General features: G+C 42.3%; 1 protein-coding gene across 6 annotated transcripts in view; it reads left to right on the forward strand.

Annotated features, from left to right (window-relative positions):
• The window catches only part of slc4a11 (solute carrier family 4 member 11), a 76,562-nt gene that overhangs the window by 38,214 nt on the left and 12,832 nt on the right, over positions 1 to 25,516 (forward strand). For 3 of the 6 annotated variants that reach the window (XM_053844642.1, XM_053844643.1, XM_053844644.1), the window contains 10 exons: positions 687 to 803; positions 5,681 to 5,724; positions 8,113 to 8,341; positions 11,642 to 11,674; positions 14,765 to 14,846; positions 15,510 to 15,633; positions 18,984 to 19,196; positions 21,530 to 21,614; positions 23,342 to 23,467; positions 24,395 to 24,508. In XM_053844642.1, coding sequence (XP_053700617.1) covers positions 687 to 803; positions 5,681 to 5,724; positions 8,113 to 8,341; positions 11,642 to 11,674; positions 14,765 to 14,846; positions 15,510 to 15,633; positions 18,984 to 19,196; positions 21,530 to 21,614; positions 23,342 to 23,467; positions 24,395 to 24,508 — 1,167 coding nt within the window. The remainder of the gene's footprint in view (positions 1 to 686; positions 804 to 5,680; positions 5,725 to 8,112; positions 8,342 to 11,641; positions 11,675 to 14,764; positions 14,847 to 15,509; positions 15,634 to 18,983; positions 19,197 to 21,529; positions 21,615 to 23,341; positions 23,468 to 24,394; positions 24,509 to 25,516) is intronic. The other 3 variants (XM_053844647.1, XM_053844646.1, XM_053844645.1) reach the window with 2 other exon arrangements.

A 25,516-nucleotide genomic window follows, 5' to 3' on the forward strand; every position in this document is an offset into this window, starting at 1 on the left:
TGATAATCATATTTTATCATGGTATGTTTTGCTTGTATAATCCTACACTCCTTAATTTCTCCTTTATTAAATGAAATACATTTTCAGGTATTTATAAATATATCCTTGTGGTATTTTTTTTGCTCCATTTGGTTTTTCTGTCCCAAATGGTCTTCACCACTTTGCCGACCCTGATATATCCGCCACAGACTGGGGTCATTAGAACGTATACATTTGCCTTTGCTTTTAGAAGCTTTTTTTCCCCTGGATTTCCATTTTGAATGAAGAGATGTGGTAGGACTGAGAGGCGACAGCTAAGACCACTGCACTCAGGTGCAGGTGATGGTCTGGTGGATCAACGTGGTTGGCTGTCTCATCCTCTTTTTGGCCCGGTTGTGTCTGTTCCCCTTGCTGCACAACAGGACGTGGGTGTTAGCTTAACTCAGTCCTTCTCTTCATCCTTTATGATTTAAAGTGAAATCATGGTGTGAGTAGCTTGGATCCGACCCTGCTGCCTTTTTTCCTTGTTCAACCAATTTGAATGAATAGTTAATGGGGTCGCAATTCTGTGTTGACTTTCAAGGCACCTGAAATCGTCATGTTAGAGGGTTCTCTAATTTTCTTCTTCAGCGTGCTTGATTTTGGCTGATGCCATACAAAGCTGCCCGTAAGGTCCAGGAGGTGACCCTGTGTCATTGTGTCCCCAGAGCAGCGGGAGGCTGAGCAGGAGGACGGCAGTGATGATCGAGAGGAGGGACAAGACTCTCCCATCGCCAGCGGAGATGACATCCAGCTCTATGACAACCAGATCAGCCCAGGGCCAGGTTGGTTACACTGGAATGGAGAGGAAGACACTTCAGACAGCTACAGCCACACTGAATATGGACGGAAACATTTTCGCTACACCTGGAAGATGTGGCTGCTGCTGTGGACGTGGGGAAACAAAGGATGTAACATCATGAAAAGAATCGTGTGATTTATTTCAATATTGCTGGGGTGCACTTGAATATCACATCTAATTACAGATTAGATGTCCTCATTACTATTTTTGATTCAGAAGAAAACCGTTCTGAAACCTTCATCACCTGAAACCACATTCACCTGACACCGGTCTGATGGGGCCTGGGTTCCATCCAACAGCCAGTAGAAGGTGTAAAACTTGACAGACAGCTCCTCAGCTGCAGGTGCAGATGATTTTGACCTCCTCGCTAAAAAACCTCAGAGGTCAACAGGTTACTGTTGCCACGGAAACAGTCTCAGGTGCACAACAAGGGACTGCATAAAGAGAGAAGGATGTCTTTTGCCTTCAAATCTGACAGGTAACCATGTCAGTCAGGCCATTGACCATACATAGTAACACCTAAAGCATCTGACAAGAGAGCTGAATTAATGCGAGCTGTCAGCACGAGAAGACGACTGAGGAAAGTCTTGTTTCAGTTGGGCATGTGGCCCTAATGTTGGCTAAAATAGGGCATGATTTGGTGCCTGCTGCTACCCCTGCCTTTTGTTTTTCATTTGCCTTTTTCATGTGAGTCAAGTCATTGATCAGTACTCTACACCTTTGACACTATTTCACTTTTTGCTTTTTGTTATACTATCACTATTACCGTAATTTCCAGCCCATAACCTGAACTCTGCGGTTTATGCAATGAGGCAGCCAATATGTGGAATTTTACTGGCTAAACTGCGTCATGCTGCCAAAATATTGTGTCTCGTCACATCAAACCGATGAAATCGCAGGCGTTTTATTGACCTTAAAGCGCTCAACATGCACTCTTTTCCCCGCGTGTCCGCAGCTACGCCCACAGAGCCGGTCTGCTGGAGGACTGGAAAGGAAAAGCAGCAGTTGAGACTGGCTTTGGTGTCGGAGCTTTGTTTTCCAAATTAGTTTAGAAGTGATCCCTGGGCCTTTTTAGTCTGACTGCTCTATCCTACAGCGCAGACAGCACCACTGCATCCGTGGCTTATAGACAGCTGTAGCCTATGTATGAACAAGAGATATTTTCCTTCTTAAATTTAGTGGGTGCGCTCAATCATCCGGTAATCTTTGTACCTTAGGACCGCCCCAGTTTTAATTCTAGGATCCATTTTGCTCATTAAAAAAATGATTCATCGTGTGTATTGACCTCACTAATCCAAATGGTTGGGTTAGTGTGCTGTCTGGGAGAGATCTGATGTTCTTGGTGATGTCGCTTAATTATTTGATGCAAAACTTTTTTATATATGTAAAGGGTGTTTATTTTAAGTTTGACCCCTCACAACAAATTCAAAGGTGCCATTGAGTTTGATTCATTGTTTTTAAACATGAATTGAGTTGCATGTTTTTTGTTCGACTCATGAAAGTTTTGTAATGGGATTATAGTTGAAGGTTGTGAAGGTTTATTTGCCCCTGTGCTCTGCTATATCTAGTCTTCAGACTCAGCGTTGTGTTGCGTCTGCTTCTCCCCTCCTCCCTGGTCACAGGACGTGTGTATTGTGTTATTATATACAGTCGGGTTCCATTGAAAAGCCATTGGTTCGCACCTTTGTTTCTTCTGGAAACAACTTGGGGCTGCTCTGTTGTCCCTGTCGCACCACAGCAGCTGCTGTGTGATGGATTCTGTGCTGTTATCAATATTCTCACTCGCAGGTGCTGAATCTTTGTCATGCCCACCAGCGTCTGATTCTCGGTGTATTATTCAGTGACGCCATGACAAAACGTTGATTGGTATTTTTTGTTTTGCCTCTGGGCTGTTCCCCTCCAGTCTGTTTGTCGCAGACATTTGATCCATGTACCGGTGGTTGTTCACACACCAGTTGCCGCGATTTAATTCTTGTCACAAATTACATGCTATTCTATTATTCCTCAGCAGCCTGCCACTCGGGGAATTTCCTGTTGAATTACTCGATTACGACTCAGGGAAACCGCTAAGAACTGTTTGGATATAGTTTGCCCGGAAATGCCAGTGTTGAAAATACAAATGAATTTGCAACCGCAGCCCTAATCAAAATTGTTGACAACCATGTCTGTTTTGATGGATCTGTTTGCTTCCTATGTTTTCCTTCCGTCTAGTGAGTGGGATTATCCAAGCACAGTGACACGCAAAGGTCATTTTCTATTTGATAAACCAAACGATTCAATAGGTACAACGTCGTAGTCACAGTTTAATCGTGAACAGGATGAGGTGACAGATCAGGTCATATTGTTCCCGCTGTCATCGTCTAAGAGTTGCTTCCATTGTGGGGGCAGCAGGTCTGGAAAAGAGGCCCATGCTTCCCACATACTCACCATGGCCGTCATCTTGGGTTCTGAAGCAGATTTTTGTGAGAGCAGTCCATCACGCTAAAAACATTTATATTCAACTGCATAAACCTGCAGCCTCTACTGTGGTTTTGGCCCCCAATAATTAAGTCCCAGTTGACGTCCAACTCGGCTAACATGTTATGTTTCTATAAAAAATAAAATGAAATTATGTATTGCAGTATTGCTATGTATTGCTATGTCAATATTTTATGTTATTTAGCAGGGGGTCATAATGTCAAAAAGATTGAAATAGAAATATGTCTCAGAAAATGGGTAGTTGAGGTCAACAGAGGGTCGTTTTGTCTCCTCTTTCTTGTCACTGATTCTCAGTCTATAGAATGACATGCCCAGAAGTGTGGCACGCATGAGTCCAGTAAACTGACTTAGCCGTGGTGAGCCAGACATAAACGCTCTCCGGACTATTTTTGATTAATAAAACTCACATTCCTCACCTCCGTCAAGCCAATTTATTTGAGCCCTATCTCAGTTACTCTTCCTCCCGCAGTCACTTCAGCTGCTGAAAGAATATAAATGAGTTACTGACGGAGTGAAATGTAATCATTAATAGACGTTTGTTTGAAAAATAGCCAAGAAGGGAAAACATACTGGTGTCACATTTAACACTTCCTCTTACTAATCCCTGGACCTTTAATTCCCCTGGATTCATTTGAGACGATGAAAATTGAGACATACAGGAGCTATTAGAAGGAGGTGATGATTGTGGGCGAGGTAATCTTATATGAATATATGAATATCTCCTTACAGCTACAGTCTGACAGCAATTAGAGCAGCGACTCCCCCCTGCTTTCCCTCTGGGTACGGATCAGCCCAGCTCCATGCTTTTTTTTTTTCATTGTGTGGTTCTGATGAACCAAATCCACTGCACACGACACGTGCCTGCGCCTCCGGCTCGTGATATGGGGCTCGTCTCTCATCTCCAGCTCACACAGATATTATGTTCATAATGTATAGGTGTTCGGCGTGGTGCTCAAACACCCATCGCCCCACCATTATTTTCTGCCGACTCAGACACTCTCACTTGTTGGATTATTGATATTATGATATCCCGGTTTTTCCCAAGGCTTGCTGGCTCATAAAAGAAGAGTTCCCTTGTTTTTTCTGTGGCTGTTGGGTAGACTCCTGATTGATTTCCAGACAAAGATGACACAGTGCATCATGAGGAGTAGAGGAGGAAAGCCCATGGTAACCTAATAATGCTGTCTGCTTGGTAAACAAGCGACAAGGGGTTGTGTAATGACAATAGCGAATGGCTTTATGAGAGTCAGCTGACAGATTACTGGTCGTGAAGCTAAAGCTGAAGTCCTCTGGTATTTCACCAATAAAAGGTTTTCCCTCACGTTCCGTCTTCTTGACAGTGGGAAAATCCTGCACTTTCTTCTTATCGGCGCTCTCGCTTCGGTTGCAGGGATGTGTGTATTAGAGCCTTATCAGAGGAGAACCTCCAATCCCTGCCCTGTGAGAGCCTTTAAAGACGTGTCTCATGGTGTTTTCATTATTCGTCCAACTGAAACGCCATTTCTGTGGCTTTAAAAAAAAAAGTTCTTTGGAGTAAAACACATTATTCATAATATGTCACATTAGGATAACAAGCACATTTCAAGATTACTGTGCTTTTTTTATTATGTCACCATTTTGGTCTTTTAATTACATTCTACACAACTCAGACACCAGATAAAAATTACAACAGGGATATTTCCTTAATTAATCCCATGGTGGCTAAGTTCCACTTTTCCTTCTCCACCACTGCACTAACAGCCTATTAAAACACGGACATGACAATTTTTCTTTTTATATATATATATCCTCAGATAACAGACTTCGAATCGGCACTGGTGCCGTTTTGCAAAGTATGGTGTGAAAGGTAGCTGTTTAAAACTTGGGCTATCTAATTCAGCGGTGCTTTGTTTTAAACTCCTGATAAAGTTGCATGAACAGTGTCAACTCCCACCAAGTCCTGACGATAATGGCGCCATATCTTTACAAGTTAGGCAGCATTGGTTCTGAGAACTAAGACTGAAAGAATACCAAGAAAATACAAGAGCACAGTGATTATAATATTCAAGGTTGGTGTGTTGTTAGAGACATTTTGGACTTTAGTATTCCATCTGGAAATAGATTTGATTCATGTATTTCAGTTGTACAGGTGATGCATTTTTAATGGAGCACCAAAAAGTAAAGTTTAAATTTACTAAGGTTTGTTTCCAACGAGGAAGTGAAAATACAAAACCGTATCCTACACAGCATTACCTGTCAAACAAAGGGGCTACGTACATTACATATTGTCATCACACATTTTCATAATGTGCCGCATAATTACAGGTCCTACTTACATAACAAGGTGTTAATATTTAATGCCTGAAATGCAAATCCCACCTGATTCTTCTGTTTTCCTCTTAGATGCTGATGACTCTGGGTGTGTATTGCTGAACACATCAAGGAAGGTAAGTGACAAATGGACAATTGGTGTCGTCTCTGCCTTTGTGTCGTCGATGAAAAAAAAAGGCAATTCCTCCTGTGTGGTTTTATTGTGGGTTGGCATTGTAACCTGATCAAAGGCAGGGTTCCAGTCTCAGTGACAATAGTGCCCGACCTTTCCAATCCAGTCAGCGTTAGTGTAGGATCTGTTTTAAATCCACGCTCTTAAAAAATACACCTGAATTGTGCCGATATGGCACCAGCAGACGGGGAAAGCCGGATCAAGAAATTCAAATGACTTATATTGTTCAGCACTTAGTGTCCCATTGTCATGCAGCTTCAAGAGTTGCAAGGAAGTGAGTCACTGTCTGTTCTCAAATGTTAGGTTTTGTCTCATCAAGTCAGCTGTTTTCAGTGGATCACATTTGATGTTAAATGTGTTGTTTTTTAGAAAATCTTGTCGCAACACTAATAATAGCAAGAGACTTGTAGGGTGAGATTCAGTGTGATCCCTGTTAATGTAGAATTGTGGGTGGAGCATAGACAGATTTACTATCTAAACCTTTTTCTAAATCAGAGACTGTGTTTGTGCTGGTAAGCAGCAGGAAGAGTTGGGTCTTGGCACAGGTGCAGGAGTCACATGACCAGCAGCAAATACTATATCATTTGCTGCATGAAAATAATGGAAATAATATTGTCTACAAGGCAGGATTCATTGTATATAATTTCTGGTAAATATCATAACTTACATCCCCATTGTTGAACATTATTTGCATCACAAATCTAGTCAAGTCACAAGTCTACTAACGGGGCACACAAGTATTTTGTCCCCTTGAAAGAAAACAAATTGCGTGCTGTTTTGATTCGTCACTGTTGTTTTGCTGATGTCGAATGACATTGGAATCACTTCCTTTTTTTCCTGTGCGATGGATAACAATTTCATGGATGTGGGGAAACTCAAATATTTACCTTTTGAAGTCCAACCCAGAGTGAAGCGATCAGTTAGAATTGGAAATAAGAGCAGGGCAACTCAGGACACTGAGAAGACTAGGGGTTATTTTGGGACAGATCTATAGTGCACTCACTCAGAACTGAGTTTATGTTGCTTGACATGAAATCTATGTGCAACACCAGGGGTGCTCAGAGCCTTATTTGAATGGGCCACCAATGGTGGTGCTGAGCAGCGTGGTGGTCTTCCCACCGTCTATTAACTCGCAGCATTGTTTTGAGTGAGAGTTGCACTAGGGAATTTAAAACAACGCTCCCAGACTGGCGTCTAACTAGAATCATATCTCATTTAATATACACAGAATAAATCACGCAGCACAATTCTCTGTTTGTCTCGTCTCACTCCTTTTAAGTAAACCTTTGCTGAAACAACTGCAATCATCAAGAATCAAGCCCGAGGTCAGCGGTCAAGGTTCCAGCTTTTAGCAGCCAGTGTTGTCCACTTACTTTAACAAGCCTCAATTCAGTTCCACTATTTTGGGCTCATTTTTTTCCTGGGTGAGAAGACAAATCACAGAGAATTCATTTTGTCAGTTATCTTGAATGTAGATTTGAATAGTAATGTACAAAGCCTGGTTAACCAGTGAAACATTTGATGTCTCGTATAAACAAGCTGTATAAACATCTATTCATAGCACTTAAGTTACTTAGTCAAACACCGACACAGCTTGAATTCTTTCCTTTTTGGCAGCAGGGAGCTCTCATTGTCAAAAGTACTGTCAATCCCAGAATCAATGACATTGACGGGAAGTGGGAGTCTGGGCTTTTAATCGAGCTGAATTTGCTTTTCCAACCATTGTGTCCTTCAGGCGATTGTTTTGATGCCGTCGCCTGAAAGAGTCTTGAGACTCCATGGTGAACCTTTCAAGCTTGACAGTTTGACTCGCCAAAGAGTTGCCACGTACTGTTGAAAGTGGCATTTCTGTTTTTATGATTATGTCATAGAGTTTTCAATTTAACACCTCGATTTAAGAGTACTTCGCACAAAATTAATGGGTTGAATGAATTTACTACAGATTCTGACTGACTGAGCATATCGTAGGAAATTAGGAGGTTTTTCAACTATTGATTTGTAGGGAAAGGAGAAGAATTTGAGTACTGCATTTTCCTGATAAAACCTCGCTCCCTCATTGGGTTCAAGTCTGAGAGAAAACCAAGAGAAAAGCAGGAACAGCTGCTTGGTGTTTGGAAGGAAACATGGAAGTGGCCTTAACTTGATACTCATAAGATAGCCTCGTTGCTATTTTCAGCCCAATGTTTTCTTTTTCCTTAATGTTATTATTGAGGCACACTAATCTTGAAAGCTGCGTTTCTCAGGAATGCGGCCGGACTTTAGTCGTCTGCTGGAGACGAGAGGAATGGCCAGAGTCATTGTTTCAATTAACGTTGATGTCGTCTCGCCGCAGTACGTGAAGCTGACAAACTTCGAAGAGGAGATCCGTGCTCACCGGGACCTGGACGGCTTCCTGGCCCGGGCCATCATTCTGCTGGACGAGACGGCGGCGTCTCTTGACGATGTCCTAAAGAGAATGCTGCACCATGTGGCTCAGGACGTGAATGCTCCTGAGCCCAGCTGCAACTTTGAGGAGGTGATGAGTTTGCTTTTCACAGATGCAGGAGCTCAAGAAGTTAATGGTGAGTACCATGAATTGTGTGGATGTTTACTAATGTCTTGAGTATTTCTTCTGCCTGCCATTAAAAGTGTATTGAATGTGTTTACTCAACCCCTGCACACTTGCTATTTGGCCTTAGAAAATGGCGGCTGGATTTTATCACATCGGCGCCTTGTCCTAAAGTTTCATGTGATTTAATTTCAAGTTGTTGATATTATTAACTACATCTGTAGTTGTGCTTCTTCTTAAGAGCCTTCAAAGTCTGTTTGCCTGTCTCTGTCAATATGCGAGTTATCAGTTAACCTAAAAACAAATTTCATTTTTTTGGCACTCCCAAACTGACAAACACTCGGGTGTGATTAATGACGCAACAGAAACTGAACTGCAAACATCAGTTCATCAGCACTGTTTAATTGTGATGTAGTTTCTGGGAATGAGTCATAATAAGATGAGCTACAAACAAATTGTGACAGATAATCGCTGCATTGTTGTACAATAACAAGCTGCCGTCGAGGTTGAACTCCACTTGAGTATCCTCCGGGCCAACATGTGATGCAAACTGTCTGTCGTGAAGCAGTCATGTGGTGCATGATGGTCTTTTAGGACAAGAACAACATGGGGTTTCTTGTCGAGATTCAGTAGACCTGGCTTGTAGCTATAACTTCCTCTACGTGGAGCAGCCAAATATGCTGTGATGCATAGTGTTGAAACGCACTGTTGGATTTCACTCCTCTAGCATGGAATATAAACAATTGGTTCCCTCAGTATATCGATTTTTTTAAGCATTAAAATGGAGTCAAAGAGTAATTGTGTGCACAGAGCAATTTAACGGTTGTATCAGCGCACCCTGTCATACTTTATGTCCACTCTATTTCCTCTCTTGCTGCGCTGGTGTCCGCAGTTGTTGAGGGTTAGTCAGAGGTGGGTGGTGTGTGACGCTCACTGTGACAGATCTGCGAGGTGATAATTGACTTCTGTCATCGATCACTCAGTTAGCTTTTTAAATGGCTCGCCGGGACTCTCAAGCTTCGTTAGCCGTCCAGACTTGACACTTTCTACCGTCGCAGAGGTTAAAGTTAAGTCGTTTTTATCTGCAACCTGGTTTCCTTATGCCTGAAAGCATTGTTAGGCATGAAATTGGATTTCACTGGATGTGTTCAGTCTGTGTTTAAATGGATTGAGAGCATGACTGGCAGGTTCACACACACGTTAATTACAGCTAAAACAAAGGATTAGCAAGCAAATAAAATCGAATAAAAAGGGCGTCGGTCAATCCAGCCGAGATAAAATAGCTGCCTGAGGGGATGAGACGTCCTTTACTGCACTGATGAATCCAGGCCTGTCACAGTGACACATTTTGCTGTTTGATTTTGTGTCCCACGACTTGTTACTGATTAAATACATTGAATTTGGGCCTTGTAACTCTGAAACGCAATTGAAATTTTAAATATCTTAATACACAAAGCAAAATAAACTCATAAAATAAACTAATTCACTCAACCAAAGCAGTATATTAACTGGAGCATCAAGGCAGTTAAGGTGAAACATAAACATAATGCATAATGAAACAGCAGGGGCTGCCACATTTGGTTTGCTTTTTAAATATTCTTCCTGAATTTTCATGCTGCTGTTTGCATATAGAGACTCGATAACTAACTTGCATTCACATGGCAATTTGCAGATTTATAAATATAACTTTTAATCATAGTTCGATGAATTGACTATTTGATTATGACGATGGGAAGAAGGATGTTTAATTTTTCTCTGCTAAATTGTCCTCTAATTCTGGCATGAGGTTCAACAATGAGCCAGTCCTTTGAATTCTTTCTTCCAACTGAATTGCTCCTCAAGATCTGGACCCCTTCACTGCACCAGAACTGCCATATCTGCAGTGCTTTGGAGCCAGAAAAGCTTAGGTCTTCTGTCTCTAAAATAGCCCCAAAATAGTACATCTTGTCCAGGCTTTCATGACAACCTCAACCATGAAGCCCTCCCTATAGTTACTATGGCTACCTCTGTCGATTATTATCTGTCCTCGAAAAGACCTTCATGCTGTGAATAAGGATAAAATCCTGGTGGTATTTGGAGTCTATAAATTGAATTCATAGATTCATCTCTGCATCGTCAGGTGTTGAGTGATGGAAAATATTACAAGGTGGCACAAAAGACTCCTACTTGGAGAATACCTTCATTTTCACACAAGTATGTTATCAGTAGCTCACATCTCTCCAGGTATTAATTTCTGTCGTATCTTCATTCACGCTCCGATTTCGTGGGGCAATGTGCTGGCAAGTGAAACCAGCTAATTTGGATTGTAATACGGTGCAGCTGAGATAAAAAGAACAGGGGTGAGATTATAAAGGACTCCGAAAGAACAGAAATTACAAAAGTGAAAAAGATGAAAGCCCAAGGAGATAATTAGTCCTGCTTCAAGTAAAATTTGGAGGCCAACTTGTACTTTTTTTTGCTTCACCGGGGAATTTGAGCTCATCTATTGGGATGAGAAGAATGGAACTCCATTGCTTTGTGATGCAATGGACCCGTATCATGCACATTCAGCATGCTTGTGTTAATGGAGGACACTTGCTTTGAGGCTTTAAAACGCTTGTGATGATGACTGTTGAGGCACTACAGTTGTGAGCAGTGACCTTGATGAGTCATGTTCTCCTTAATATATATCAGGTGTTGAGCTGGTACGCATTTCGTTAATTTTCTTCTTGATCTTTATCCTCATTATTCTTGAACAAGTGTCTCTTATGAGCAAGCTCATCTTTGCGTTCTGTAAAAAGTCTGATTTACACTTTGTAACAGACAGGTTTGCTAATAAAGAATTTTTGCAACCAATCTATTTTATGGGAAAAGGTGGAAGAAATGGGCCACAAATAGAGGTTTTTATTGTTCATTTGACTGTATTGGAATGGAAGTATGGCAAAGTACAGCTGTTAGTCTCAATACCTCATCTGCAAAAAGTCTTTCTTGATTGGTGAAAAAAGGGGCCAGACCCGTCATAAACTTCAGATCATGGTTGAAGGCTTTTGACTTAGGAGGAGCTAAGCGCCGCTTCTGTGCCTCGTGCCATGGCAAACACTGCAAGTCCTGTAGGAGCCAGCACAAACAGTAATGAAAGAAATAAAGCAAATTCCCAACCCAAATGTTCTGTAAATACTGGACATCATTAGTAAACTTGGTAAATGAACCTGCAACTGGACTGTTTCTGACTGTACATGTTGCTTTAGGGAAAACAGTGCGCTGCATTTTTGGGTACGCTTTGCATGTTAACATGAATTCAATTGATAATCTCCTCTTTCCCCCCCACATGCAGACAAGTGTCAAAGTTTTGTTTTCTTTGATGACGGTAAGATGTGCTTAATTGGATGGAAATGTCAGCATCAGTCGCTCCGGCGCGGCAATCAGTGGTCCCCCAGTGCACCAATCCATCATCAGTATTCCGCTTGTGTTGCTCCCCACTGCGTTTAGGACTGGGTCGATCCGCTGAGTCGTCACATGATTACAGGCATCAACATTGCCTCTTGTGTCACCGACATTGATGCCTCTTGAGTTGACCCTAAAATCAGCGCTCCTTGTCTTGGCAAAATGAACAGACGGATGAAGGGCTGTCCCGACACTGAGATGGTGTGGGATTAATTAAGCGGGTGTTGGAGGCGCTGGAATCAAGCCCTCATTAGACAAAATGGGTTTCGCCATAGAATGGAGATGTTATGTAACAGTTGAAATGATCTCCCTCCAGCTGCTTATATAATTAGAAATGAGCTTGACATTACTCCAGTGCTTGACTTTGAAACTGTAACCACAGCGGGGGCTTTATTTACCTCGAGTGGAATTCAGCCACTTTGAAGTAGATTTGGAAACCTCTCGGCGTAACAAGGTTTCACTGTTGACCCAGTCCTAGTGGCCCTCTCATGACATGACAGCCAGGCATCCGTGTTGTGCATGGTGATTGTGTGCAGCATTCATCATCCATCCTGCATTTTCTGTTTTAAATCACCTCCTTCAAAGTGTCCGACATAAGCCACAATTTGAAGGCGAACAATCATGTCCGGTCGTCGGTGCTTAATGGCATATGTGTGTTCGCTGACAGGTCGACCAGCAACGGCAGTTAATCTTGTAGGCACTGTAAGATCAGGGGTTTTTATTGAGGTCACCTCTGAGCACAAACTCAGGAGTCTCCCCTCTGCAAAGACAATTAAGTCTCAGCAGTCAAATCATCTCTTGTAATATGCTAAATGTGCTTGGCACATCATTCTTTTATAATCACCTAAACTTGCTTCTCACTCCTGAAAGAGGAAAGTGGGGCGCTGATAGCCAACCAGTCTGGTCCTCCTCTGATGTTTTCATTGTTTCCCATCGACGTCTGTGCCATTGATATGCTGTGTGTGATCCTATTCTTTTTGGTGTGCCAAAGCAGCAGTGTTTGCATATTGAAAGCTGACGAAACTGTGTGGAAACCTCCGACGTAACTGACAAGCTTCAAATGTGTTGGTCATAATTGGTGTCCCGCTTGATCATGAAACTCAAACACGGAGCCGGCACACCTCAGAATAGGTTGGCTCACTGTTGAGGGTATTAAATATGTATTTATAATGTGATTAGACACGTCAAGTCAATCTAACATGGCGATGATGGCAATCCCTGAAGCAACTATTTCCTGTGAAAAGACTCCAGAACTGACAACTTCGTCTGGCCTATTCAGTCTGATGCTACTGTTACTGGTTCTCCTGTCTGTCATGTGTTTTTAGTCGTAGTTGTGGGACATTTTAGATACTAATTTTTACCAATTTTTGTTTGTACACCATACTTATCCTCTCTGCTCTATGGCAAATCATGTTGGGCAATAGACATCAGGCTGTCGTGCAACCTCAACTCAAGTCAGTCTCCCAGCAGCCATCTTGGTCTGCCTTTGCTCTTATGATAGGACACGTGGAGAGTGAGTAATCCTCGATGCGTCTGAGATTGATAACCGTAGGATAACAAATGTGGTATGATCGTGGATTATATGTGGTTCTGACCATGTTTTTGTTGATTTTTACCTTATTTGTTTTTGCTGCTGATTTCTGTTTTTAGTTGACATTCTCTTTTCCTGTTCAGTAAATCAGTTCTTTTATTTTCTTCCCCACTTTCCTCCTTCTTTATTGTTTCCTTTGCTCTCTGCTTCTTTACGCCCCACTCTCTTTCATACCCACACGCCATCCTCCTTTTCTCTTCTTCACATCAGGGGAAGAAATGGATGGTTTTTGATTATAACATGGCTGTCAAGCTTCCTGCTATTAATTAAATTCAATTCCCATCCATCTGCTTCACTTTTCTCTGCCTTGCCTCACCCGCTACATCTTCCTTTTATCTTCTCGCGCTCACAATTCCCTGTTTGTGACGTTTTATTTATTTTCATTTGGCTGTTTGAATGATCCTGTCTCACTATCAAACCAATGTGATTTTGTGTATGCAATAACTAGTGGCTTTGGTTTTATTTTGGGTAACCTTTCGTTCATGTTTTCCATCCACTTTGCCTTTAAACATCTCACAATTTTCCTTTTATTTGTCATACATTACGAGTATTTTTTTTATTCTCCCCCCATTTTCTTTTATTCACTAGCAATCTCCGTTTATGTCATTTTCTGTTTCATTCTCCTGTCTTCCTCCCCTTTTCTCATATTCACCCTTTTCTCTCGCTCCTTGAGCTCTGTGAAACTGTTGTCATGGTGACGCCTATCATTTTCTGGCATGAATGGAAGATACTTTATTGATGAGACGGCAGGGCAGAGGAAAAGCGAGTGATGGAGGGGAGAATCCGCTGGCAGGGAATTCTAGCGATATGTAAATGTTGACCCTGCTGCTGATGGTACAAAACAAAAACTCGCCGGTAATTTGCAGTCAACAGTTAACAAGGAGGTGTCAAGCAACGTTCTTCTGTAGTGGTCATGGGAAAGTCTGGGTCACCATTTCTTTTGGCAGGACCAGTACACAACGGGAGACTCCTCTCATTAGCACCAGCTAACAAGTGAGTGAGTGGCGTTGACCCCCTAATTTAGCAGTGTTGAATTAATTCATTTCTGGCAGACAAATGAAACGTTTCCTATGTTTGGGTGGACATCATTATCGGCGTGTGATTGGTCCATGTTTGCAAACAGTGTGGGCTGGCATGGGAAGCAGAAGGAAAGCTTGTTAGCCACTTCAGATGTAGACATCACATGGAGACGCTTGGCACCGCAGATGATGCGCTAATTTAGATGGAACATTATGGCTGTTTGGAATACATCATTAGGCTTCAGGAAAATAGCTGCCGTGCATTTTAAAACCCCGTTTTTTTTTTTCCTTGAATAGAGGCAATTTATTGTGTCTGAATAAGAAAGTGATTTGATGTTTTGTGCTGGCATGGAATGTGCAGTCTGAGATTACTCATGCTTGACCTTTGCCCTTTGCCCTACAGTCCACCTGCTGTCAGAGACAATCCAGGGAGTGACGGCCACAGCTACCGGGGTTCAGTACCAACAGTCCTGGCTCTGCATCCTGTAAGAGGATTTACAATTCTCCTCTGCTGTGTGGTCTGGCAATTTGTGTTATCATTTAAATGAAATTTAAGTAATCATAATTATTGAATCTAGACTTTAGAAATGGAAAGTCAAGCCTTCACTGCAATGATGAGAATGTTCCCTGGGCTGACTTAATTTGATATAAATTGACATCATATTAATATTTGAGACCAGGATGATTGATTATGGACACATAAACATGGACATTGCGGTGGAAATGCGGCAGTCAAGACCAAACAAATGTCCTGGCCCTAAAATATACATTGCATTTCCTGAAACTACAAATTGACATTTACAATTTCTGATCAAGTGTTGATCGTCATGCTACCAGGTTATTGGATTTCAGTTAATTGTTGCAAAGATTTGAAAGTATTTCTAACCTTGTTTCCAGTCCTGTATTTTGAACATTAAGCATCATGAACTTTTTGAATGTGTTTAGTTTAATGTTTACAACACCATGATTTGACTTGATTCATTATTAATGTGAATGTAGAAAGTCATAAATCATGTTTTAAACTTCCACAACCGCCTGGGTTCTGTCGACCGGTCAGAGAAGGAGGTTAATGTATGGAAATGGGGGGCAGTTTCACTCAGGTGAGGCACTGACATTTATGCACTGCCTCTTTTCTCCGTTTTCTTCAGCTGCAATGTCAAGAACCTCCACCGGCGTCATGTGTGCGTCTCCCGCCTGGAAAGGCCGCAGAACTGGGGAGAGAACTGCTGCGAGGTCCGCTATGTCATCCTGATCCTTGCCCCGCTCAAAATGGTAACAGCTACCCACAGGCAGGAATCAATTCTTGTGATTTATTTGTCTGCTTTCATCATCGTGCCACACGACACTCAATATGTTTTGTGTTTTTCATGCGAGTGAGAGTTGTGCTTTTTTTGAGTCAATTCATCTCAGCTCATTTTGACTTTCTGTTATTAACATTTTAAAGATGAATGCTCTCAAGGATGTCGCTCCATAAATGTCCATCTGGAGCTTAAAAAATATGATGCTGATGTGAAACATTCAGTCAAGCACAAACCAGCCAGTTTCTCCTGGAGTGCAACTGGCACAGGCGTCTCCTAGACGATAATAGGATGATGTTCAAGAGGCATTATTGTTGAAAAAATAGTTTTTATTTACAAAATTATTCATACCCTTTGCTGATTGTCGCTTTCTAAGGGAAGGTCTATACCATTCCAGATAGTCCAAGCTGTTCTGAAGCGTCTTAATTACCCTGATTCATTGGCAACAGCTGTTTTAATCAGCTCAACAGGTGTAAAACAGCAGCTCTCTGCAGTCGGTTTGTGGCGAAGACAAAAGAGCTCGCTGAAGACCTGCGGCTGGGCATAGTGGCTGCTCACAAGTCAGGAAAGGGAAATAGGGCCATATAAGTGACACCTGTGCTGCCCCAGGGAGTCGGGGAGGAGGGAACGAATCATGGAGAGTCAGGGCCATGCTGGGGTCAGCATCTCAGCCAGTTCAAATAACAAGACTGCTGGCATAGACAAGGCTAAAATCCAATTGTTTGGCTACAGTGATACAAAAAGGAGACCCTCTGAAAGTGTCTACGGAAGCGTCGCTGCTCTGTCGAACTTGCAGTCTGACATCCTGTCAAGCGAGTCTGAGTTTTGTGGTACTCTCCATCCAATGTCACGTGATGCAGTTATGAGTCTGTACAGTGCTATATTTTGAGTTTACGGCATTAAAATACAATATCCTGTGTCCTTGACTTGAGGTGTGGGAAATTGCAACAAAAAAAGCAGCTACAGAACGATTATGTAGTCAATTCTCCCCAAGGTAAATTGGTCCAAACTTGAGTTCTGGTTGTGACAGTGTTGGGTGATCTAAAATCTGTTGCTTGTTCAGTGCCAGTTGAACAAATCCATTCAATCTTTTCATAGTGTCTCACATTGATGGTTGTCGAGTGGACGTATCCAGTGTTCACATGTTGATCCATCATGTTTCCAGCTCACGCTGCATTTCCTGACGTTCAGAAAGGATGGTCTGGATAAGGATAGGTGTGACGAATGTACAGTAGTCTGCTTCTTGGTATATATAGCACCTCAACTGGCCCTGAGCTTGACTCACGCAGCCTCATTTTCCACCTTATACTCTGAGTCAAGGTCACATTTGGAACAATATGATGGTGTATATAGCACCTCCTGAGCTTGACGCAGATTGCCATATTTTCCTCACCCTGCTCATGATCACAAGGTACCGTGTCGTGACATATATAGTTCTGCGTGTGACCATGAGCTTGACTCACAATACCACATTTTTGGCACTGTGAATCGAGCTCATGAGGTACCATATATGGTTTTAGGAAGTGCCGGCGTGAGGGGAAACATTTGTTTCTATAGAAAGCATAATGTGTCAACATGCAGTGAGGACGGCTGACTGCGGAAAAAAATCCTTTTGACCACCGTCTCGATATGTGACGACTTACGAGTGGGCTACTGTCAAACTAGAATTTCCCCACTGTGGGACTAATAAAGGCCATGTAATACAATCTAAATTTGGTGGTGGGAACCTAATGATTGGGGATGTTTTTTTGCCAGTGGACCAGGGAACCAGATCACAGTAAACTGCACCATGAAAAAAGAGCAATACATCAGGATTCTCAACAACCACATCAAGGCAGTCTCCAGAGAAACTTGCCCTTGGGCGCCTGTGCAGAGTTCAGCATGGCAACAGGCCGAAACACACATAAAAGTGGTGAAGAAATGTTCGCGGGAAACCACTTTAACGTCTGGTAGTGGCCCAGCCGGTCTCTGGAGGGTGATAAGGATCAGAGTGATGTCAAGGAGACCCTCCGAAGAGTTGGAGCTCATCGTTGGAGATAAATCATCCCCAAGAGACAGTGGAGGCATGTTTACATAGGAAGTGTTTCATGGCAAATAGGAGCTTTTCTAGTGGTCATTAAGAGTGATTTATTTTGGACATAAAAGCTGAGAAATAATTTTTCCACATCGATGCAGACCTATGGTTATTACAGTCGAAATTGTTCTAACAACCACTCTACTGCAAATATTTTTTGAAGCTCCAATAATTCCGACTTGTTTTTTTCAAAGCATATAAGCATTGTTGGTTGCAGAACATCTTGACGTCACTGTTGTGCGTGTTTGTTCCTGGACTGAAGAGCTCGAGTAGAGGGTCGCATCAACTGTAATACCTTTCCTCTCCATTAAAGCATGAACTCATTCTTCTTGCAATTCAGCCACTCAGCCCTGATGTCCTTCAGCGCACCGTCCCCAGTTTCAACCAGGCATACACAAAATCTCCCTCAGTCTCTTGTATTGTTTGCCATAACAGACTGAATGTCCTTCATCCATCAGCTCAGCCTGCGCTTTCGTGTCGTCTGTAGCGGATGATTACCGCATCCTGTTTCCACTTTGTGTCTGTTTGGTTTCTTCTTCTTCTCATGAATCTCCCACTGTGTTCCTGCTACCCCTCAAAGCTTTGACTACTCTTCACACAACCACTAATGGCTTTCTCTCCAACATTAATCTCAGCCTCAAGTGAGGATAAACCACTGCTATGTTCCAATTATGCATTTTGGTGAAGACTTCTGTGAGGACATTCTCTGTAGGATACGATTATAATGTTTAATCTAAATTCCTCTGGTTGGTGTCCATGAGGGCAAATTTCCGTGTCCCTCAATTCTGAGACGTTTATGCCTTTTGTGAATTTCTATTCTGTCATGACCAAGAAGGCATGGGCTTCATTTAAAGATGCTCTGATGGTGAGACTTCCAAGAAACCCCTGTTTAGGTTGTCATCTATTTTGGATTCACTCTGTGGAAGTTTCAAAAATAGAAACTCACGTTTCTTACCTTTGAACCGCCTTCACCATTGTGGTGCTTATTAAATATCTAAAAAAGAAGGTTCTATGGAAAGACGTTAGCTAGCTCGTCCGCCATTGCTGCAACCTGTTGAATAATGTGTTATGTACCTTGTGTCACCAGACTTTTTTTATTTTGTCGTGTGCAAGCTAACGATCAAAAGTCAGTGACGTTTTGGAATGGAAAACTATAGATCTGACATAGTAGAAATGGTTATGCCTTGACCTTGGTGAACGTCTTCTCGATCACTTTTCTGAGAAAGTGTTACCGTCTTGTTCTCCTGCAGAAAAGTACAAAGACGGCAATGGAGCTGGGCCGCACTTTCGCCACACTTTTTTCCGACATCTCATTCCGGCAGAAGCTGCTGGAGACGAAAACACAGGAGGAGTTTAAAGAGGCCCTGGTGTTCCAGAGACACCAGCTGACTGCAGTTCACCAGCACCCAACGGCATTGGGGAAAGAAGAAGAAACTGATCCTCACAGTCACAAACCCCTCATGGTGAGCGGCAGTTTTCCTGTGAGTCTATTAGTGGGAGTGAGAGAGATGTGTTTAGGTGTCTGGCTGAAGAGGTGCCACTTGGCATCACATATGTCTGTTACACTTCCCTCAAAATATTTTAAATATTTACCTTAACATCACGGGTATTTTAGTTTCAGTTAATTTATATTCTGTGTTATTAAGTTTGAGCTGTAGCAAAAGAGTCATAAGAATCTTGAACTCTAATGTATAATTTTAAGTAAAATTTAGGCAACTTCTGCCCATCATCTGGCCGTTTGTCTAAATTCATGAAAAATCAAAACTCTAGTTCCCTGAAATTTGAATTGAAAAACTCTAGTTGAGGAAATTGGCCTTTCAGTTTTCAATGTTTTTGCATTCATTTGTTCAGAGCGTATTACGCACCGTTTTATTTGAAGGAATAAGAGAGTCTTGTGGCCAAAATTAATCAGTTTGACATCTGAGGCTTAAGCAACATTCAAAACCATCTGGTGAAACTGTGAATTCTCTTCAGTCTCCACTGCAAGATGTACGTCAAATTATCTTCTTAATAAAATAATAATGATAATAATGCTGCTTTTTTTTCTTGGATTAATCAGTGGCGCCTCTCTCCAGATTAATCTTCTGTCTTACTGGCCATTTAAAATTTCTCTGTTGACCAGATTTGGCACCCGGGCCTCGAGTTTGTTGCATGAGGTGTAGACGACCTTGAGTCCTCTTTGATGTGTTATATAATGCAGTTTTATGCAAAGTTCCTTTGCCTTATTTAAATCCATTCCTTATAGAAATCCCCCTCCATCTCTCCGCACATCTTTTCATCCTTGCTCTCCTCTTGAGTGTCTATCTCCCAGCTGGACGCGTCCATCTTTTCTCTTTCCATAATCAATCAGCGTCAACTTCTGCCAGGCCCTCACAGATGACCTTACATCTCTGAGAGCTGTCAGAAGCCCGCACCCTGTAGCTGCAGAAAAACGCACACTCACATTCACACATACTCCCACGTCCAAAGGGCTTCCTCTCTTTGTGACCCACCAATATCGCTGCCTAATGTTGCCACTGACAGGCCAGGGCTCCCAGACATTTCCTCTTGTGTAGGGTCTTTTTTTTAATAGCGGAGGATTTCGCTTGGTGTTTATCCCTCGGCTTGAAAGGCTCAGTGCCACTCAGTGAGAAAGGGATGTGTGGGGGAAGACAGATGGAAAATAGGAGTAAAAAAGACATGCAGCAAGACTAAAGGAAATGAAGTGGAAATATTGAAATAGGTGTGGAAGGTACATCGTTCCACTTTCCTGGAGCATTACTGATATTTGCGATTGCCACCAGCAACTACAGAAGTTCATCCTCTTGTTCATTGAATCACAAATGCAGCAAAAAAAAAAAATGTTGATAAAACAGTAAACAAAAAGTAAACTATTTATAAATAAAAAAGTAATCTATAAATTAATATACATGTATATAAAATGTATATTTCACTGAGCAAATTAATTAAAACCTTATCTCATGCTGCTTTTCCTATCAGCAGTTTTCAATTTTGTCCGTTCAAGTTCTTGTATGTAGTGATGCATTTTTGTTGTCTTAATTGTAAACAAGTGCTCTCTGCTGCCAAATGAAATCACAATTTTAAACCTCTTGTTTTTGACCATGAGGATGTCTGACAAATTAAAGACATTAATTTCAGACCTCATCTGACATTGTTAAAAAATGATATACCAAAAATGTTTTTGTCAGCAAAAAAGTTTCAAATATAAATAAAAAAAAAAACGAATTCCCTTGACGCCCTGTGAGGTGAATTCTTTCCACCTTTTGCTTCATCTACCTGTTGTCTGACTCCAATATTCAGTTCCATAAATTTATAAACTGCATTTCTACAGGGGCAGAACAGAAGTTAGTTCCCACCACTGCTAATCTAAGCTTGCAAAGGAGCTTCCTCGACACTAACAGACTGCCAGGTGAATACAGCCATGGCGGGTGAAGGATTCTGGGATTTTAACACCAAAGGAGCATTATGTGCTCTCATATTATTATAGGTCTGAAGCCATTTCTGATAGTTTTTTAGCCTCAAACCTCTTCTCCAACTGTTTCCACCAGTTCTCCTCTGCTCGGCTTGTCGCATCAATCAATAAACAAAGTGGTGGTCGACGTAAAACTGTCCTAGACTTTTTCACAGCTAGCGACTGTGACTCTTCGGTCCAGCAAGTCTGCAAATCCTCGGGTGACATTTGTCTGTGTGACTCCAGGTGTTTTCAGCTCGACTGGCTGGTTCTGGTTTAGTTCTTGTGCACCAGTGATTTCCTGACCAGCGCTACAACTCTAGCCTTTTCCCCATCTGTCCACAGTGTCAAGATTTCTTCAGAGCCGGCCGGGGGATTTATGAGGACTTGTGCCGCCGACTGCCTTTCTACACCTCTGACTTCACAGATGGTGGGTTTGACCCAGACTCATAGTGAAAGTGAATCATCCTCATTATACCGCACTGGGGGGCTTCTGGCGGCTCCTCATTTGTCTGTCACCTTTTTTTTTTTTTTTTTCCCTCAATTACATCAGCGTGGCATCTGTGTCACTACCAGAGTCGTCTCAGGTGTCTAGCCATATGCTCCTGTTTGTTTTCAACGTGGGATATTACGGCACCTGATATTATAATCACACAACTTTCATTGTTGATGTAGATGGCGCTGCGACACGATGAACCTCAAAACCTCTGATTTACGTGAGAGTTGATTTGCTATGTCAAAATATAAATATGAAGGCACTTGCAGAGCGCATACCTCCGCCAAGCATCTAGTTTCCACACACATTGTATTTTTTTTGCCAATGTTATCGCCCTCACGCAACTGGTGTAGGCACAACATGTGACCAGACGATGATATCACATTCAGCAGTGGCAATTTTAAGACTCAAGCAGGTTGTTTGCCAAGCATCTTGGGTTATGTTCCACTTCCTGGTCTGATGACAAATGATTCGGTGGCATGTACGGGTTATTGCTTTCATTTGCCCTCGCACAAAAACCAGACCGACTTCTTAGTGGACAGTTATGCACCAAGCAAGATGGATTTATTCATTTATCTCCCTTACGATTGGCTACTCCCTGGTTTGATGACAACATGGTCGGTGTTGGTGGACAAACAATCAAAAATATGTTTTAAATGTTTTGTGTGTGCTGGAACGTGCCATTCAATCCTTCATTTGAAGTTTCTTTACTCAGTCGCTGGCGCCATTGGCTAAAAAAAATGAAGTTAGGGGTCATTAAAATGGGTGTTCAAAGTTAAATATTTTAGATCAGAGAGTGCATCATCTAGTGGCTCTGGAAATGAGGACAGTGTTTCATGAAGCCTCATCAGCCCATCACTGAGTGCAGGGTTTAACCCCCCTGACCACCTGATGCTGTAATGCAGTGCCCCAGTACACCTCTGCATAACATTGTATCCTTGTTAAAAAAAAAGAAAGTAATATAGATCAACTTGCAACAAAGAATAACTTTATTCAGATTGTTTTTGTCTGTAACACAAAAGACTTAAGTGCATCAATTTGCCTGAAATTTAAAAAAAAATCATGAGAGTATGTGCAATTACACTTTATTTTATTATGGCAAAAAATAAGTAAATAAGTAAGTAAGCTTTAGGGCATTGGTAAATCCAACAGAATACCTCCAAAATACACCCAACTGTGAAGGTTATGTTTGTTTGTGCGTAATGTTGTGTTGACAAATGAACACTCCCCTCATACGTAGCTCCCACCACCCTGTGATTGGTTATAGAGATTCCATTTCCCCCTGGAATACTCCTGTTTGTAATACTTAAAAGGCCTTCATGATCAGAGAGGAGGGACAGCAGAATAATGGAAGTGTTCCAGAAAATTCAACAAAATACAGATTTGCCTTGTTCATTTTTGATCCCATGATTTGGGGTAGAGACAAATAAACAAGTCTGAACTCCTGATTCTGCTTTGTAATCATAGATTGGCAGGATGTAGTTCACTGTATCAGGGGAGATTCGGTGCCTCATTTTCCTTTGCAGCGAAAACAATGTTACATGCTAGTGGGATCAACTTCATGAAAGACTGAGGTGATTAAACTCTGTTCTAAGTGCTGAGCCTCCTCTGCTCTATTATGAGGCAGATATGACTCATGTGTTTGTGTGTGTCTCCCTCAGGTATAGTTGGCAGTAATAAAACCTTGCTGAAGTACATGACGACCGCCATCTTCCTCTACATCGCCATCCTCCTGCCAGCCATCGCGTTTGGCTCCCTCAATGATGAAAGCACTCGCGGCGAGATTGGTAAAGGGACTGTCTTAAAAATAATATCTTTTTTTAAATGTTGAATTTCATCACCGTGGGACACATAAAGGACGTCTAAAATGAACAGGATAAATATGAAGACAGATTCTGAGCCCCAGCTCATCTGGGGTTCTCTCACTCTTGGGAGTATCCCAACGTTCCGAGGGCAGCTCAGAGATGTAACCCTGTCAGTGCATCTCGGAACTTCCCCGAGCCTCTCTATTTTGGAAAGGTCGAGGAGGCATCATGACGAGCAGCCCAGGCCGAAGCAGCAACTTCACTCCGGGCCACTCTCGGATGACTGAGTCCCTCACTCTCCATCTCTCTCGAGTCCAGACGCCCTGCGGAGGAAACTCATTTCCGTCACTTGTATCTGCAATCTTTCGGTCACTACCCAAAGCTTGTGACCGTAGGGTGAGGGTCGGGACGTAGATGAACTCAGAAATTGAGAGCTTTGCTTTTAAAACTCTGCTCTTTCTTCCTCAATGCTGTCCTTGTCGCTGAGGAACATTTGGTTTTTGTCGTGCTCTTATGGGGAAGGGCGTGTTCCACCTACCTGAGAACATGGTGTGGGACCTAGAGCCGCTTAATTAGTTAGTTGCTTTTTCAGATCGTTGCTGACTTAGCGAGAAACACACTCTTGGTTCCTCTGTGGAGGATGGAGGAACACAAGCCTCCAGTACGCTAATGATTGTTGTTGTTGAGGCAGATCATTAAGTTCCCAAACACATGAGCCTGAATACCTTATTCATCTTGTGGGACAGTTTAAATAAAATAAAGCTCCTTTTATAGCAAAGCAAAGTTGTTTTTATGGCCACCAAAACCCAGGTGTGTCCCTACACCAAACAGACTTAGAACTTGACAGTTGGATTTCTGAATCATTCCTGTTGATCAACAGTATACAACTGTGTTTCTCCTTCCATCCAGACGTTCGGAAGACCATCATCGGCCAGAGCATCGGAGGAGTCATTTACTCACTGTTTGCTGGGTCGCCTCTGGTTGTCCCTCTGACCACGGCACCCCTCGCCATCTTCATTAGCGGTAGGCCTTCACACTTCTCTAATATAGCTCAGCCCTCCTCTTTTAGACCGTTTGCCCAAGGGCTTTTTTTAAGGTTTGAGGAAGCAGAATTTTTGAACCCAGCTGCGTACAACTGAAGCAGGTGTCCTCAGCTGCCCTTTCTTTCACCAACAGATTGAAATTCTGCTTGTTCGCACGTTTGCTCACAAAGCATATAAATGTCATTATTTGGCGCGACGGAGGGAACCCTGGTTCCTGCTTGAATATCGTAACTCGCAACCTTTCAACACGACAGCACCGGCTGATTTTAAGAGACGGTGGAAGGAGAATGGGGGGCAGCAACAAAGCTTCTGTTAGCTTGTGTTGTGATGATCTTTGATGTAAATGGGTCAGAGTTTTGCTAAACAGGGTCTCATGAGAATAATTAGCTTGAGTTTTGAGCTGGCTTTAGGTCTAGACGAAGGCTGCGTTGGCTATATAGCTGGTGTGAATACAAATCGAATCAGGAATATTAACACTTCAGGGTTATAAAAGATCAGTCACTGCACTACTACTGACTGTTCCTTCTCCCCTCCCCATTTATTCCAGTCATATCTAAGAAAGCATTTCAATGTCCAACGTCTTTGGAAACTGAATCACTTCTTGCGGCGGGGAGTGACTGAATCATGCGTTCTCAATTATCTCGTGCAGAATAGGACGCTTCTTTGAGGATGTGTTTGTCGACAAGCGTGCTTCCTCTTTTTTTTCTAAGGTTTTTGTGGCTTTTGGTTGATGTTCATGTGACAGCTCGGCATGTGACCAGCAGCATGTGACAGGGTGAGCAAAAGCACTTAAATGAGTGCTTGAACTCGGTGCCCTTGAGGAGTTTCTTAACTGAAACTGATCGACTTTAATCATTTGTGAGACAAGTGTGTTGCTATTGGTATTTGTCTGGCGAATATTCCATCGCGTACGTTTGATGATGATGACAACTGTGTGTTGTATATGTATAGTCACAACTAGCATAAAAGAGTGTTATCGGTCTGCGAT

The sequence above is a fragment of the Synchiropus splendidus genome, chromosome 16 (genome assembly GCF_027744825.2).
Source record: "Synchiropus splendidus isolate RoL2022-P1 chromosome 16, RoL_Sspl_1.0, whole genome shotgun sequence".
Taxonomy (NCBI): Eukaryota; Metazoa; Chordata; class Actinopteri; order Syngnathiformes; family Callionymidae; genus Synchiropus; species Synchiropus splendidus.